The 18,869-nt window shown below is 33.3% G+C and overlaps 1 protein-coding gene across 2 annotated transcripts; it reads left to right on the top strand.

The window, feature by feature from the left end:
* Positions 1–7,009: 7,009 nt before the first annotated feature.
* Positions 7,010–11,445, top strand: LOC120210923. Of its 2 annotated transcripts, none has more exons than XM_039209568.1 (15): positions 7,010–7,315; positions 7,627–7,754; positions 7,854–7,925; positions 8,009–8,122; positions 8,287–8,355; positions 8,450–8,506; positions 8,932–8,985; positions 9,062–9,124; positions 9,277–9,339; positions 9,455–9,619; positions 9,691–9,846; positions 10,460–10,552; positions 10,654–10,715; positions 10,823–10,951; positions 11,141–11,445. In XM_039209568.1, the coding sequence occupies exons 1-14, from the start codon at positions 7,153–7,155 to the stop codon at positions 10,902–10,904; spliced, it is 1,341 nt and encodes a 446-aa protein (XP_039065499.1). In that variant the 5' UTR covers positions 7,010–7,152; the 3' UTR covers positions 10,905–10,951; positions 11,141–11,445. The 2 variants fall into 2 exon arrangements, with proteins under 2 accessions (XP_039065499.1, XP_039065500.1); XM_039209569.1 differs by having other exon boundaries at positions 7,012–7,315; positions 10,460–10,540.
* The last annotated feature ends 7,424 nt before the right edge of the window (positions 11,446–18,869 follow it).

Here is an 18,869-nt window from a genome sequence, read left to right as displayed (position 1 = left end):
CATATCACTTTTCCGATTCAAACCTGTGAAAACTTTCTATCACTATTCTAATATGATTTCAACTTTCTGAAATCAGTCTTTGATCTTATGAGGCACTTCCTAAGGTGTCTGTTCTTCCTCCTGCTTGGCCAGGGCAGGTGAATTCCTACTACCATCAGGTTCATCCCTCGCTTTCTTTGAAATTCTCATAATCAAATTTCTACTATAAACTAATCTTATTCTATTAGCAAGACAACATACTCCTTACACTATCAGATCAGAAATTTTTCACTCTGTGTTGGCATGTACACATTTTATGACACTTTGGACTTCAGTTTATGCCGAGAATCTACTAAACCTTAGCTCTGATACCATTAAATGTAACACCCCCAGACCCGTACCCGACCCGAATATGAGTATGAGGTGTCACATTGACTTTTCAAACTTTAACTCTTGACAAAATTCAAAGAAAATTTAAAACTTTCATTAAAGTAAAAGCGGTTTATTTACATAAATTGACCACAATAACCAAAATCGATCAGAGCATATTTAACTCAATCAACTAGTGCATGCCAACTATATTCAAAATAACCAAACACATTTAAATCATCTATTTTCTAATCTGAAATTTTGTAAGGGAGATGCTGACTTGTCTTGCTCTTCTTCGCTTCTCTTCTCGCTTCTATAACCTACGTGTGAAACAATCACACGCTAAGTCTTTAACTTAGTGAGGCATAAACAAATTGACTATAACATATCATAACTAATTCATAGTATGCACATTTCATGTAATCATGGTAAACCATAAAATGCATCCAAACATAAATATATATATATATATATATATTGTTTCACAAAAAAATACCCATATCATCATATAATTCTGGTAACATATTTCCTAACACAAAACATATAAAGCGTATGTAATAAATTTCTCATTATCTCTTTAATAGTCTTATTTTTGTTCTTTATCTTTTAGTCATATGTTCTTGTACCTATTCTTCTTAACCAAGCTATATACACATCACCATCATATCACATATATCATTTCACCATAAAGATTACAAACAAAGCACATAATATCATACAAGGTTCTTTTATATCATCTTCTTTATTAGCCCATGTACACATGTGAGAACTATAGATATGTGAGTCTATAGAGGTTGTGCACTAATGTTGTAACCACAGCTCGTATAAATGAACCGAAGTGCCACGTACAATTGCACCTAAGTGTCGTGTATAAATGCACCGAAGTGTCATATAAGATGTCCCTAAGGACCATATAGAAAATTCCTTTAGATCCATATGCATATTCCAAGGACCAAGTATGTGTCTCAAAAGACCTCATAGATGTTCCAAAGGATACATATATGTCCCGAATGACTGCGTAGACCCTCGACTCTTGGCATTCCAACTATACCACTAGCTCTCATGACACATATCATGGGCATTATCTTTTATATCTTTTTTCATATTCATGTAAACATATCACATATTCATATAAACTCGTAGCTTCATTCACATATACATTTAATCACGTAGTTCATGTAAATTCTCATATCATTTCGTATTCATGTATCACATGGCATATAACACTTCTCATGTGTTCCTATAAACATGTCATATCCTATGACTTATATCTTTTCGTATAATTTATGCTTTAATATCTTATATTCACCTTATTCAATATCATTTAACTTGTTTCACTTTCTCATATCACATATACTTTCTCTTTCATATATCTAATGTCTTGTATCATATCTTGTAATCGTGTAAACATGTCTCTTTAATGTAATTTACATAGTAATGCCCTATATTTATATCATATAATGATTTAACCTAAGTCATCCTTTATAAAGTTTATAATTCATGTTCAAATAGTCTCATTTTATCCTATTAATAATTTCCCCCTTCACTTACATAATTAATCTATATATATTAATTTAATCTATTTAATTAGTTCAATTTCCCATTACTTCATACATATACTCTTTCATAAAGCTTTGTAGCTCTTCACTTTATAATTCATAAATCATAGTTTCCTTTAACTATATAAATCTTCCCTATATAACTTATGTATCCTTATTTATGCATATGCCCTCGAATTTATATTATCCTCATAGAGTCTTCTAACCTTTATCGTGTAATCACCTATACCATATAATATGACTTATACTTGATTATCTTATGCTCACTCGTTCATTTCATTCCTTATGTCTCTATCATATAATTTATTTCATGTTCTTCCATTATTACATTTTAGTGTTTTACACAAATCCTATAGCATATAAAAAGCACATCAATATCTTTAGTTATGTATATATACAATTAATGTAAAATATATAATCACATATAACACATATAATAATAATAACCACATAATCTTATTCATGACTTCATGCATATTATTCTAGGAAATAGACTCATTGCAAGTCCTATTTCCATTAAATAATACATGTCACTATTATGCACTCACCTGGCCTCACTAGTCAATTCCAATCTCTTATCTTTCCCCTTGATCGATCTTACTTGTCAATGATTCCGGAACTTGTTTAGGCTATGAATCTACATAATTATACATTTTAAGGCAATTATCAGATACCTACACCTTGTAATCTGATACTAACAACTTAAACAAACTTAATAAACTAATATTCACTTTTTCATTCAGGGGTGTACCGATGCACTATAGGTGCATCGGTACCCAAAATAGCTTCGAAATATCGATGCATCGATGCACCCCGTACTGCATCGATGCACCTTCAAAATTTATCTTGGTGCATCGGTGCACACTCATAGTGCATCGATACATTCCTGGCATTCGATGTTTCTTATTTAAAGAGTGCATCGATACACTTTGAATGTGTACTGATACACCTTGCCCAGAAATTACTCTTTAGGCACGATAATTCACTCTTTCATCTTCAAAACTTCATGGTTCATCCTCTTTTATAATCCTAACTTACATATACATGCTTAGATTCATTTTTATTCATTTATCTTGTATTTAACCTTAATATCCTCTCCTCTTGATTAATTTCAAGAATCATACCAAATTTTCAACATGTTTTAAAACTCATTCTATCACTTCACATCTCTTAATTCAACCATTGACAAGTTAAATTCAACTTCAAAATATATTAACTCATTATATTTCAAAAATTCACTTAAAAACTCATTTTTCTTAATTTCTCATAACTTGTTAATCTTTGAGTTTTAAGCCACCTAAAGCTTTTCTTAATCTTTCTTAATATCCCAAAAATCAAAACAAGATTTAAAACGAAAGAATTAACCAACTGAATACCCTCTTACATTATATCAGGCTTCACGGTGGAGAGGAGGAAGAAGAAGACTGAAGAATGCTCTGGAGAAATTATCTCCTTCCCACGTTCTTATTACCTTTTATAAAGGGAAATAAAAATCTTTCCTGAAAAATCACCATAATACCCTTATTACTTTCAAACTTTGTTATTAAATCCAACATCAATACTTTTTATTTAAATCCCTAAACTTTCAATCTTTTTTGAGATTGATCACTAAATTACCAAAAATTCTATTTTGGTCATTGACCCAACTTTTGGGATGTTACTAACATGGTTCAAATTTGAGAATTGAATTGAATGTAAGAGAAATTGGAAAAATAAGAAGATACATGAAGTTAAAAAATTAAGGGCATAATGACAATATTAACCCCCAATGTTTGCACAAATAACCATTTTGGTCATAATTTTTTTAGAGAATTTTAGCTATAATATTTTAATTTTTGATCAAAATAATAATATGACAAGCCAAGTCACCAATATATATCATGTGACTCGTATCACTAATTAATTATATTTGAAAATATCATATCAATAATATATATTGACCGTCAATTTATCAAACAAAGATTATTTTCATAAAAAATAAAAACATTAAGAAAAATAAAAATAAAAGTCAAAATAATCATTTGTGTAAACATTGAAAACTAATTTTATCAACTAAATAAAAAATGTTAAAAATAGGCTTAAATATACAAAAGGTGTCCAACCTATGCTCATTTTTTCAGTTTAGTGTCTAACGTTTATTTCGTTCCAGTTAGGTGCCTAACGTTTCATTCTGTTACGCAATATTAGTCAAGCCGTGACAGACTGATAGTTTTTTTCTTTAAGTGACATGTGTCACAACTTGATAATTTAATTTTTTATATAAAATTAAAAATATAAAAGTATATATTTAAAAAAACATAAATTTTTAAATAACCTTGAACTTTGAAAACATTCATTTCAACCCCTAAACCCACGTCGACCGTCGTACTTTACCGTCGATGAAGCTCAACTCGACCTAAACTCCCATTGGTGACCAAAACCCCTATGAAATTAAGACTAATCAATGGATGATCGACGACGAATCAACGTTTTATACCTCGTAAAACTTAAGATAAAAATCGCAATCTCAAACAACTTCGGTGACCAATCGATGACAACTACGATGACTTATAGCTAGGATGATGATAAGGACTACGTCAAAGACGGTGGTCGTGACCGAAAATGACGACGGAGGAATGCTAGTGTTAGAATTTGGGGATTTTGAGGTTTTTTTATAATTTAAAAGAAATAAGGGTTTTTATATAAATTTAATAATATTTTTAATATATTTTTTAAAAATATATTTCAAATTTACGAGATTGTGACACATGTCACTTAATGGATAAGACTAACGGTTTGTCACGTCTTAATTCATTTTGAGTAACGAAATAAAACGTTAGACACTAAACTAGAACAAAATAAACGTTAGACATTACACTGAAAAACGGACATAAATTACGCACCTTTTATATATTTAAACTTTAAAATTATATATATGCATTCTATACATATTAAAAAATATTATTTTAAAAATAATTTAAAAAATATATATTTTGATAAATAAACCTCCATCTAGCTCGCCAACCTATTTAAGCCTAATTAAAACCAATTTCCCCCTAATTTAGCCTTATTTGTCTCACCAACCCTGTCTCACCTCGTTTAGTGCACCATTCAAACTCGACGGTAACCATTGCAACATCAACCCTCTCTTCTTCTCACACGCTACCGTGTGTTTCGCTTCAGAAACTCTTTAGAATTCGTCCCTTGCACTTATTCTGCAAGAATCAACCCAATTACGCAACCCAAGGGTTTAAACCATTATTTTATTGGAACGGACCGCTGCCAAATATCACTTTCACCTACCACCCACCAAAATATCTAATTTTAAGTATCAAATCGGATCTCAATTATTTTTAGGGTAAAGTATAGTAATGGTCACTGGACTTTTTTAAAGCTTTCATTTAGGTCTCTTAACTTTTAAAACTTACAATACAATCCTTCAATATTTAGTCCGTTTGCAATATGGTCCCCGATGTTAAACTATCGTTAGTACGATCAAGTTGATTATGGGAATCACCAAGCTCAATCCGAGAGACTATTGATACTAGTTTACTAGGAATTGTATTGCTCCGACCTGTGGTTTTCGACGTCCTGTGAGCTTATATTCTTTTTAATAAATTCATGATGATTATGAGACTGATATATCGTGAACGAATTGGATTTTTTACATGTTTTGTAAATTTTATAGTTGAATTGTATTGAATTATAGTTTTAGAAGCCAATTCTGCATGCATGCAACTCGAAAGGCATCATAACAGAGTATTATATTTGGAGCAACTACTTGACCCTGTCATGATGCCTTTCGATTTGCGAAAGAGACTAAGAGGTGAATGCGCTGTTTGTGATTTCATTATATTTGATCATCTGTTAGAAAATCTTTAACCACAAGGATTAAAAGAATAAATTATTATATGTCATTTATACAAAATAATTCCAGCTTTGTTGGTGACTTTCAACAATGATACTTAGTTCATCTTAGTAGTATTTATCAACTCTGTGTTTCTATCATTTTTTCTCGCAAGCATTTCATCAAAGATCTATGCTTCACCTGAGATGACTTGTATCTAACATTACACCTTGAATCGTTGATGGTCTCGATAATATCTTGGTCGGGGCTTCTCTCAATGGACCCTTATTCAAGCCAACACATCCACATAATTCAAAGTTAGATTATAATTTCTCATGTATCCCCGACTGAAAAGTTACACTGGAAATGAGAAGAGAGAAGCGAAAAATGAAATTCGAGATTGAAAATGAATTTGGGGTTTAGAATGAAATTGATGATTATATTGCGAGTTTTAAAAGTTGGGAGACCTAAATGCAAGCGTCTAAAAAGTTCAATGACCATATTGCAAACGTACTAACGACAGTTTAACGACAGTAGGGGTGTAAATGAGCCGAGTCGAGTAGTGCTGAGCTCGACTCGACTCGAAAACTCGCGAGCTTAATACTTTCAAGCTCGACTCGAAACTCGAAATCCTGAACTAAACTTCGTGAGCAGCTCGAAATGAAAAAAATCTTAAACTTAACTCGATTGAAGCCTCAAACTCAAACCTGAACCTTAAATACATGAAAATCTTACTGTATTTTTTTATAAAAAAACAATACATAAAATGTTAATATTATTGATAATTTATTTTTTTTTTAAAATAAAATCTTAATATATTAAGTTTTCAAGCTGCTCATGGGCTTTTCGAGTCGAATATCAAGTAGCTCGTTTCAGCTCATTAAGAACTCGAGTCGAGTTCGAGCTCGAGTCGAGTTCATTCGATCCGAGTATTTATCGAGCTTTGATCGAGTCGATATCGAGTAGCTCACGATCTGTTTTATCTCATTTACAACCCTAAACGGCAATGTAACATCGGGGACCATATTGCAAACAGACTAAATATTGGAGAATTGTATTATAAGTTTTAAAAGTTGGAGGACCTAAATGAAAAATATAGAAAAGTTCAGGGACCATTTTTATACTTCACCCTTATTTTTATTACGTACAAATAATAATAATAAAATAATTGCCACGTTTTTGTAGATGGACAAGATCGATTAGGAAAAGATTTTTCTTTCCTTTCTTCCTTTTATTTTTCCAGAACCAATAATTATCTGATCCTCCATATGAAATATCGACAACCAACAAGAAACAAATAGAAAAATATTGAAGGAAAGAAAACCACCACATTTAGTACCGGCGAAGAAGGAAGTTGAAGCCTTTGGGCTGTGTGAGTGTATCTTTAGGGTTTATTTTTCGCGGCGATTTTCGGGGCGAATGGCAGCTTCTAGGCTCGTGATTTTCTCCCTCTTTTTGGCCCTAATTTTCAATCAGATTAGAGCCGATGCCTCAACCGAACCAGCGATTGAATCCGACTCCGCCAGTTCTTCTGCTCTGAAGGCGGAGTTGGATCAACTGAAGTCTAAGATCCGTTTTCTTGGTTGGTTTTCTTATTCCCGATTCTCTTATCGACGTGATTACCTCTCTTGCTTAATTTTATCGTTATCTTCTCTATTCGATCCTATCTCAGATTCAAAGCCTCTTTACTTTATGTCCACTAGTACAGAATGGTTCATCTTGTTTATACTTCTAGCACTAACTCTCGTGTCTACTTTTTCGTATCCGTTAGAGCGGCTAAAGCTTCATTTTGTATTTTTAAACCTTTTTTATTAGTGAAAGTTCAATCGCTTTCAAATGCGGAATTTAAGTTCATCTTTATTGATTAATTACAATTTGTTTTCTTCTATAAAGAATCAAATGTTGAGGAGAAAATTCGAGAACTGAAAACCAAGGACGAGAAAATAAAGGAGAAATATAAAATTATTCAACTCAAATCTGACAGCATCACATCCTTGCAAACTGAATTATCATCTCTTCAGGTATGCAAGTTCTTTACTTTCTTTTTTCTTAATTATAAACTAATTGTATAATGATGAAAAAGAGATGGCTTCTAAAATATTTACTTTATTGTTTCTCAGAAAAAGGGAACCTCGGATGCTGAGGAGCAGGTGGGAAAAGCTCATGCGCAGGCACTTGAATTGCAGAAACAGGTAGTTGCTCATCAAGGATGTTTCTAGTTTTACAGGTAATTATAGCTCTTTTCAACATTCTGATAGTACGTCTGGTTGCCCAGGTTGATAAACTTAAAACTGAATTAGAAGCAAAATTAAAGAAAGCAGATTCTTTGGAAGCCCGTGCCACCAAAGCTGAGAACAAGTTGAATGAATTGAGTTTGAAGCTAGAGAATGTAAGTTTTCTTTTTCATTGGTTTGCTAGAAGTTCGAGGAATTTCAATTGTCTTGTTGATTTGCTCTGCTATCCTTTTTTTTTCCCAGTGGCACATATATGAATACATTTCTTTTGCTGCATGTAGTATGTCTAAACCCATTTAGAATTATCTTCATTTTGCAGCTTGAAAAGATCAATAAGGAGCAGGTGAACAAAATAGCAAAAACTGATCGAGCTCTAAATATTGCGGAGGTATATTATGACTAACTAGTTGCAAAGTCAATACTTTGAGTTAGACAATGGTCCTGGAGCTATTTTACTGACTATATTATTATTAATTTAATAGGAAGAATTGATTAAGACAAAGTTTGAGGCCTCCTCAAAGGGAAATGAATTGATGGAGGTATTTTGCTTAGTTCATTATACTATGCCATCTATTTTGAATTTTTTTGAAATTTCTTTCAATGAAAATTTACAAGTGAAATCAATAAATTGTGTATACTATCTGCTGGTTTAAGTAATCTTTCTTCAGCTAAAGGAACTGGTAAATTTTATGGACTTCTGTTTTATAAGTTTCTCTGGAAGGGAATACTGCTTTAAGGAAGGGAGTTGTTGCTTTAATTTTGGTAAATTGGAAATTTTAATTAGAATTATGATGTTTATTTTACCAAATTACTTGTACTAGGTCAAAATAGTTTGCATGTGACTATTATTGATTATTAACTGCAGATATTTTATCAACAAAGACCAAAAGCTGTAAAGCATTTAGTAAATTCTACAAGCACATATTAAATACTAAATAGTCTAATTAGTAATGATTGCAATCAGGTTCACAGGGCATGGCTTCCACCTTGGCTTGCTATGCAGTTAAACCGTGGTCAGGTAAATTAAGAGTAATATTTTTTTTTTGTGTATAACAGATCTTTCTCTTTTGATTCTAAAAACTTTCTTGCTGTAGGCCTTCATTCAGACACATTGGACCGAGCGTGGAAAACCGGCCGTGGATATGGTGGTACAGAAGGTATTGGTTTTATTATCCTTTACTGCAACATGGTGCCTTTTAGATCGTACTAGTTTAAACTTTTATGTGTAAATCCTCAAATCAAGGTGCAACATTAGATTATGAAGTACAGCATACTATTACAACTAAATTGTTGTTCATATTACATGCAGGCTCTTGAGAAAAAGGCCTTAGCTGAAAAGTGGGCTGAACCCCACGTGGAAACAATTAAAACTGTAAGATTCTTTTAAAACTGCAAATTCCAAACCAAATCAGGAGCTTATGTATGATTATATGAGTTTCTTTCTAATCATTAGTGTATTCTTATGATCCTGATCTTTTCACTTGAAGAAATGGGTTCCAGCTATTAAGGATCAGTGGGTGGTGGTAACCACACATGCTGAACCACATGTGCGATCACTAAAAACAAAAACTGTTGAAGTTTATGAAGCATCAAAGACTGCAGTAACTCCTCATATTGTCAAAGTTCACGAAATAGTTGTTCCTTACTTCCAGGTATGTGATGCTCCACCGTGTCTTTTCTTTGTTTAAATGCACATCCTAAAGCACAGATTTCTTGATCACAGGAAGCAAAGAAGTTCAGTAAGCCATATATTGATCAGGTTGCTACTTTAGCAAAGCCTCATTATGATAACGTTTGCAAGGTGATGAAGCCATTTAGAAAGGAGGTAGTTAATGCTTATGGAAAATTTTTGGAATCGGCAACAACATACCATCAACAGGTATCAATAACTTCTTTTACTTATTTTTTGGTCTCTCTTCATGAACTATTGTTGGAAACAATCCAGCAAGGGAGTTAAAACTCTAAGCATGATGTATCTATTTTTAATATTCAATTGCTTTGTTGATGTGCCTCAGTGAAGTTCTGAAGTAATGGTAGCTATGGAAATTGAAATTTGGGATAGAATGCCAATTATTTTGGTTGTCCTCATTCTTTGTTCTGGTCTGTGCAAGTAACCAATGTTCTATCATTTGTTACTCTTTTAAAGTTGTCTTGATCATTTTCTGTCTCATTTTAGAGGATTAAGAATTGTACTATACTGATTTTTGCATTACCAGATACTTAGTTTTAAGTGTTCCTTTACTGGTAAATGAACTTTGATTTTTTGCTTGGCTTTCGCATAATAGTCCCCCAACTTTTGTGGCATGTTATGTTTTGCTGCACTGCATAAAATGTGGTGCAACGGAAATTTCTTGTGGGAGGGTAAAGCATATAAATTACTTTTACATGTTGCAGAAATTTATAATTTTCTTGGAATACAGAATCCGAATATAGTATTTTTTTTTGGATTGTTGTTGCCTTGATTATCAAACTATTGCTGCCTGTAATATTAGGTTCAAGCTTCCGTGCAAGACACTTTGAAGAAGCATGAGTTGACCAGGCCCCTTGCGACCAAAGAGCTTGAGTGGTTTGCGGTAGGTATATTGGTTGTGTTGCATACTCTTTTCAATTACTGTCAACTGAAGTCGAATCATCTAATCTGTTATTACTTAGCACAAGCAAATAACTTACTGTTTTTTTTTATCAGGCATCTGCTCTGTTGGCTCTACCTATTATTATTTTGTTCAGAATATTTTCATCCATTTTCTGGTCAGTTTCTTAATTATCTATGTAGTCTTATGTTGTTCTTATAAGACTGCTGTAGTTTGCTGCAAATATCCTTCTCTTCACCGTGTCAAAAACTTTAATTTCTGTAGCAAAAATGGAAAGAAGCGTGCTCGACATGCTCATACAACCCATGGTCGTCGCAAGGGCAAAAGGGGGCACACGGACAAGTAGACTGCATGCGTTTAGGTTTTGGCCTCTTAATGTTGGAAATATTAGAGGTATGCTTCTACAATTGCATAAACCAAAGATTAGGGTAAACTCTGATAGAAGAGGCTGGTATTGAAACTGCAAAATTTAAAACTTGGATTTGATGGAGACCTGCTGTGTACAAGCTGAGGAGCATTTCTTCTCATTCTATATAGATCCGCAGCTTGGTATGCTAACTAATTTGTTTGTATTTTTTGCAGGCTAGCTGGACGTGTTGTTTTTAGAGGGTCTAGGTTATCATGTTGGGCAGGGAGCTGTGGCGTTGCCATTGGAAGTGACAGATCTTCTCTTACCCCTCAAGGTCCTTTTGTTTATTATTTTTTGTGGGTGAAAGAAAATTGAGAAAAAAATAGTGTAAGCACCCAATTCACGCTACAAAGTTGAAATCTTGAGGTTCATAGTTGTAGGAGTTGTATATTTTATTTATGTTAGTGTAATTTCATTTCATCTTGTTTTTTATTCCTACGGATATTCATAAATGAAATAACTCGTCTCTGTTTCAGAACTTATAAAGTTGAGACATCCATGGGGATGTAGTTTGTGTCAAAGGATCGGTGTTTGTTTCTTCCTGATATCTTATCATTAGAGATTTTTATTTTTATTTTAAAAACGAAAAACCTTGGTCATTTTTAGGTTGAACATAGAATCAATTGTAGTAAATATTTTATTTAGTATTTTCATCTATATTATTAAAGTGTCTAAACAATATTGATAGTTTGAGATCTCAATTATTTCAAGGTTTTTGTACCAATTAAAAATCTAAATTATAATTTAAGAATATTTGATACAATTAAGTCTTAAAAAATCATATATCTCAATATTAATATAATTATTATTCGTATACATACGCCAAAAAATCGTAAACAGTTGTGTAAAGAAATTAGAAATTAGAAAAGAGTGACATTTATATATATATATATATGTCGAAACGATTTTTTTTTAAAAGGTGAAAATGTGAGATTTTGAAAATCACATTAATTTATCTCGTTCAATAGATTTAAAAAAAAACAAATACGATTTTTTTAAAAAACTCTCATTTCGAAAATTCTGAATTTTCTTTACGATCGAAAAAATACGGTTCAAAGAGTCGCCACCAATCTTTGATTAGGGTGTGATTGGATACCCAAAAATATTTATTATTTTAAATAAAAATTATTTTTAATTAAAACAACAAGTTAAGGTCTGCGTTATCAAAATCCGAGTTCGAGAGTCGGTTACGTGCAGAGAATGATTAGCACCCCCACAACGCCCTAAAACGGTACCTAGTCGATTAATTAATGTCTTTGCATTGAACTTTACAAATTCGAACTTAATTTGATTTTTGATCCCATAAAACAATGATGTAAATTTAAAAACATTCAAAAGCACTCAAACAAATTAAATTAAAATTACCAAGTCGTTTTAGAAAATAAAAAATGTTCGATTATTTACAAATATCGAGACCAGATCTTAAAGATATAACAACCTTTTCTCGATATATTTAAATAAACGAACATTTCCTTTTCTCTCGTTCCCAAATTTTAGGTGACGAATCAATTTTTTTGTTTCACTTTCGGGATACACTTTTATTTTAAAATCATTAAAAGCGGATCTCAAATCAGTTATGACTGCGCACTTAAAACAATTTTAAATTAAAAGGGTATTACCCTTAGTCCGAGTTATGCACGTGAGACTATCATGTAAATTATGCAAAAAGTGGATGTCATGCCAAAATATTTAAATACCACAAATTATAATTTATATATATATATATGTATTAATATGTAATGTACGAAAGTGACTTGAAAAAAAATATATTAACTCCAAAATATAAATTTCACGAGATAACTATATTTAAGGACTAAACCATATTAAAAAAAATTTTACTATTTTTAAATACAAACAAAGTAAGAATTAAAGTGTACATGTATATATTAAATGGTCAAATGTATGAAGAAATAAATCAACCTTTAGGACATAAAAGAAACATGCAAAAATATAGAACTCTAATGTCTAAATGACAAAAACAAAATAATCAACATTTGTGCCTAAAATTAAATAAACATGCAATACAAAGACCAAATTAAAACACAACAGATTAGATTTAAAGGATAGAACACCAATTAACCAAAATTACATGCCAAATGCATAAACAAGCAAAAAAAAAACATAAACTAATGACTAAAAAGGAAACGATTACAAATATGAAGATCAAATTATAATCTTGGAAACTTTGATTTAGTGACTAAAATTAAATGCACGCAACAATTAATAACTAAATTAAAAACATAAAAGATTTTATTCTAGGACTAAAATATAACATGCGTAAAAGTACAAGTCAAAAGCATAAACAAACATAAACTAAATACATTACCAGTTAGGACTTGATCGAATGCGCTCAAAATATGGAGGTAAAAATAGAAATACGAAAATATCAATTCAAGGACCAAAATGAATTACAATGAAAACTTTGCGTGACCCAAATGGTGAATAACCCCTGCGTAAACGGGAACCTTAAACACCTACACGACGCCGTTTTAATAAGAACATATATATGTTATTTAAGTTAAAAAAAACTAAACCTATTTTATTCTTTTCCCAGCCGTTATCTCTCTCACTCTCAACTCTCTTCTCTCTCGCGCAGCGCCGCTCTCTCAGGAAAAAGAAGAGAATCTCACACCCTTAAATCGATATCACTCCTGCTCTGAATGGCCGTTGGAAGTCTATGTACACCTAAATAGAACCCAAATGAAAAACTCCTATCCTACCCTCTCTTGTTTCCTTCGACCGAAACCCCCAAATGCCCTATGTGTGCATCGTTCTTCTCTCCAACCCCCGTCAATAGTGGTCGGTTCTACCACAACCCTTTCTTTTTGCTTTAAACTCCCTAAAGCCAACTCTAAATCTAACATGCAAAACCTAAACAACCAAAGGAAACCGACTGCTTGACTTCCTAGCCCGATCGACTTCACTCTGGCGACGACTTCCCCGCTCCTTACGATGGACCCAGATTGCAAAACCTCTTCACTAAAGGTAAACAAACTCTAACCCATTCCTATTGCTTTCTTCACCAAAACAGAAGGATGACTATTGAAGATGTTAAAAAGAAAACCCAAATCCTTTTTTATTATTTTTTTAATTCGAATGAAAAACAGAAACAAAAAGAAACAAAAATTCCCTAAAATCAGATTTAGAAACTACCTTGTAACTTGATTTTGATTTTGTTTATCTTATATTTTCCTTATTTTTGAGAAAGGTAGAAATTATGGGAAGAGCCTTTGTTACCTTTGTTTTTTGCTGCTGATGAACCCCTCTGTTTTCTATTGCTTTTGAATGGAGGGATAGTCCTTTATCACCGGTGGCGAACCAAGGTACTCCGATGACTTCAAATTTGGCTGGAACCCGAACCAAGCAAGGTGAACATCTTGATTCTTCTATACTGAAATGATTGTTGCTTGCTTTTTTGGTTATGTACTGCTCTTTCTTTCTTTCTTTTTTTTACTGCTTTCTATTGTTAAAAACTGTGTTGCTAATAAAAAAACTGCTCTGAAATCTCCTCTGTTTGTATTACTATCAAAAGGATAAATTACATGAATCCCTTTTACACACACCGTTTGATCTTTGAATCTGGGGTGAAGAAATATTCTACCTGTGTTTTCTCATTCCCCCGTTGAGTAAAAAAAACAATAAAAAATCGTGTCCCCCTAAAACTGACCCTTTTCAGTTTTTAATTCCCCAGTCGTGTTCCTTTCCACTACCAAAATGGCTCCTAACTTGTTAACTGCCTTTTTCCCCTTGTTAACTCCTTCTAACCATTTTTGTTTTCCAAGCTTCACGTGGACTGGAATATGTTTTTGCTGAGGATCATTGGATTTGGCCTCCAAATGGTTTGGGTTCTTCTTTAAGCCCATCATTACTTCGGATCTGCTCTAACTTAGCCCCGGACAAAAATGAGCATCTACAGCTGCCCCTCTTTGCTCATTGTCGTGTAACGAGAATAGAGCAAAGATCAAAAGATGATCGAATTTGTCCGGTCATGAGAACTTCAAAAGATTAAACCACTCACTGTTACGTCGGGATAAATGAGACTTGAAAAATCTTCAAATGACGAGCCTGCTCCCTATTCGTTCAGGAAGTATAAAACTCGAACAATCTTCATAAAATATGTCTGTTCCCTATTCGTTCAGGGAGTATCAGACTCGAACAATCTTCAACAAACGGGTCCGCTCTCTATTCCTTCAGAGAGTATATAACTCGAACAATCTTCATAAAACGGGTCCGCTCTCAATTCCTTCAAAGAGTATAGAACTCGAACAATCTTCATAAAACGGGTCCGCTCTCTATTCCTTCAGAGAGTATAGAACTCGAACAATCTTCATAAAACGGGTCCGCTCCCTATTCCATCAGAGAATATAGAACTCGAACAATCTTCATAAAAATGGGTCCGCTCCCTATTCATTCAGGGAGTATAGAACTTGAACAATCTTTATCAAAATTGCTTCACTATTCTTTCATGAAGGCTTATAGATGATTTGCTTCACTACTCTTTCGTGAAGGCTTAAGTTTGACTTGTTTCGAAGGCCAAACCTGAAAATCAAACATTACCAAACATTAATGTATGTTTGAAAAATATTATACTCAAAAATTTAGAATTTGAGAAAATTTCTGAAAATCCATCTTCATCGCGAAAACTTGTCTGGAAGCCATTGGATATGTGAATCTACTTTGGCTCAGTTGTCGTCTAAACATCATTCTTTTCAAGATTTCAAAAAACTAGTTATCCTCATCTTGATACTTTCACATCTTCAATCTTCAACTATCCCTGGGACCTGTAGATATTTAAGTCATCATGCCATTATGAATGTCATGATCCTATTCATGCCTAAATGTATGCAATTATGCAATTTAATGCGTTTTCTTCTTCGAATGAACTCCATTTCCTTTTGATCTCGATGGAACTCGGTTTCATCTTGGGCACAGAACATTTGACCAGTTTACCCCAGCTAATAATCTCAATTCCATATCTCTCTGCTTAACATGACCTTGACTCTTTTCTTTCTTGAAACCCGCCAGTATCCATGACCAACTTCTCGACAAACAACAATCTCTTAGGGTCATCTTTTAATGGCTGAGATTTTCTACGAACTCCAAAGTTTTAACCTCCCATAACCACACAAGCTTACATGTTAAAACCATTATCAGCTTCAGAATATATGCATTTTCCAAAACCTTTTGCACAATAATACAGAATGATCTTATGTACTTCAAGTTAAGCTATATGTTTTAACCTTTCAAGATAAGATGCTTGCAAAAGGGAAATTAACAAGAAAGTACATCTCTTTATTTATATAATGCAAAGAATTTTTAGGTAATTTCATGGAAAACTTTTAACTAGAAACAGTAAAAGAACAAAAGAGTAGGCGTCTTCAAATATCAATAATGCAAATGCTTTTGAACTGGCACGCCGTTAGAATGTCTCGAGTGTAGCTTCTGTCAAAAAGATCTCCAAAATTGTGATGCTTAAGAGTATGAAGCTACTTCTAAACTCCCAAATCTCTATCATTGGATGCCCTAAACCAGTATTGAATCTCATGTGTATTCAATTTCTCTTGGTTATTTCAATCGAGACTCATTAATCTTTTGGTCTCATCCCTGATCACCAACTGTTATTGTTACTATCCATATCAGGAGCTCTTTCCACTTCCAAAATTGATTCAGAACCTCCACCATGCACGAATTCTGAATTTAAACAAAACTCAAGTCGCCCTTCGCGAGTTTTCAACTTGAGACCTCCTTTGGTTTCAAGACGCCCTTTTCGGGTTTTCATCTAGAACCCTCATTTTATTTCTTTTTCTTTTTTTTTCTTTTTTTCTTTTTTCATTTTTCATTTTTCATTTTTCATTTTTCATTTTTCTTTTTTTTTTCACCATTTTTCATTTTTTTCTCATTTTTTATTTTCTTTTATTTTTCCTCCTTTTTTTCTTTTTCTTTTTTTTCATTTCTTCTTCAAGCGAAATATCTTTTAACAACGTCAGAATTCACTAGATAGGGTAATTCTGATCCGTCCATTTCAGTTAAGACTAGAGCTCCCCTAGAAAAGGCTTTCTTGACAACATAAGGTCCTTCCCAATTGGGCATCTATTTTCCTCAGAAATCCTTCTGAACAGGCAAAATCCTTTTAAGCACCAAATCTTCCTCAAGGAATTATCGAAGGTGAACTTTCTTACCATGTGCCCTTATCATACATTTTTGGTACATATGACCATGACAAATAGCTTTCAATCTCTTTTCTTCAATTAAATTCAATTGGTCGTATCTAGCATGTACCCATTCTGCCTCATTGAGCTTTACCTCTGACAAAATTCGAAGTGAGGGAATTTCCACCTCAATAGGTAAGACAGCGTCCATCCCATAAACCAAAGAAAATGGAGTTGCCCAAGTTGAAGTCCGTACTGAAGTTCGATAAGCAAACAGAGCAAAGGGCAACTTCTCATGCCATTCCTTATAGGTCTCAGTCATTTTCTCTATGAGCCTTTTGATGTTCTTATTGGCTGCCTCTACTGTCCCATTCATCTTTGGGTAATAAGTGGTAGAATTATGATGTTTTATTTTGAACTGTTTACATACCGATTCTATCATCTTATTATTTAAATTCAAAGCATTATCGGAGATAATCCTCTCTGGTAAACTATATCTACAAATGATCTCATTCTTTAAGAATTTGCATATTGTAGACTGGTTAACATTTGCGTAAGAAGCCGCTTCTACCCACTTGGTGAAGTAATCTATGGCTACCAGGATGAAGCGATGACCATTTGAAGCTTTGGGCGAAATTTGTCCAATAACATCCATGCCCCACATTGAGAATGGCCACGAAGTTGTCATTACATGCAACGGGTGAGGAGGAGTATGTATCTTATCTCCATAAATCTGATATTTGTGACATTTTCGGGCATAATTAATACAGTCAGTTTCCATAGTTGACCAATAATACCCAAATCTCATAATATGTCTAGCCATAACATGCCCATTAGCATGGGTACCACATATTCCCTCATGCACTTCTTCAAGAATCAATTTGGCTTCTTTCGCGTCCACACATCTTAACAAGACCTGATCTAGACTTTTCTTATATAGAGTCTCACCATCAAGCACATACCCTGATGCCATTCTTCTAATGGTTCTTTTATCATTTTCAGTGGTCTGTTCTAGATAACTCTGATACCTTATATATTGCAAGATATCATAATATCAGGGGGTTCCATATTCCTCTTCAATATTAAAATAAAGAGTTGGATACTCATAAGCCTTCATTTCAATGGGCATCATATTTGAAATCTCGTTCATCTTAAACGCTGCTGCCAGTGTGGCTAAGACATCTGCCATTTGATTCTCTTCTCTGGGGAGATAATTGAAAGTTACTTCTTCAAATTCTTCAACAAGTTCCATAACTAACTTACGGTATTCTACAAGCTTGGGATCTTTTGTCTCCCATTCTCTTCTGAGCTGGTATATTACCAAAGCTGAATCCCCATACACCTTGAACATTTTTACTTTGTATTCAACAGCAGCTCTAAGACCTAGAACACAAGCTTCATACTCAGCCATATCGTTAGTACAATCGAAATTAAGCCGACTGGTAAAAGGATAATGCTCTCCTTCTGGTGAGACCAAAATTGCCCCGATTCCATATCCCAAGGCATTTGAAGCACCATCGAAGTTCAACTTCCAATATTTTCTAGTGGATGCAACTGCTTTTTCCACCGAAATGGCCATTAAATCGTCATCTGGGAAATCAAAGCTCAACGACTCATATTCTTCCGAAGCCCTACTTGCAATGAATTCCGCTATAGCACTTCCTTTAATTGCCGTCTGGTTTACATACTGGATGTCAAATTCGGACAATAGGATCTGCTAATCTTCCAGATAATGCAGGCACACACATAAGAT

The sequence above is a fragment of the Hibiscus syriacus genome, unplaced genomic scaffold (genome assembly GCF_006381635.1).
Source record: "Hibiscus syriacus cultivar Baekdansim isolate YM2019G1 unplaced genomic scaffold, ASM638163v2 tig00000715_pilon, whole genome shotgun sequence".
NCBI classification, from domain to species: Eukaryota; Viridiplantae; Streptophyta; class Magnoliopsida; order Malvales; family Malvaceae; genus Hibiscus; species Hibiscus syriacus.
This window is presented reverse-complemented; position numbering and strand designations above follow the sequence as displayed.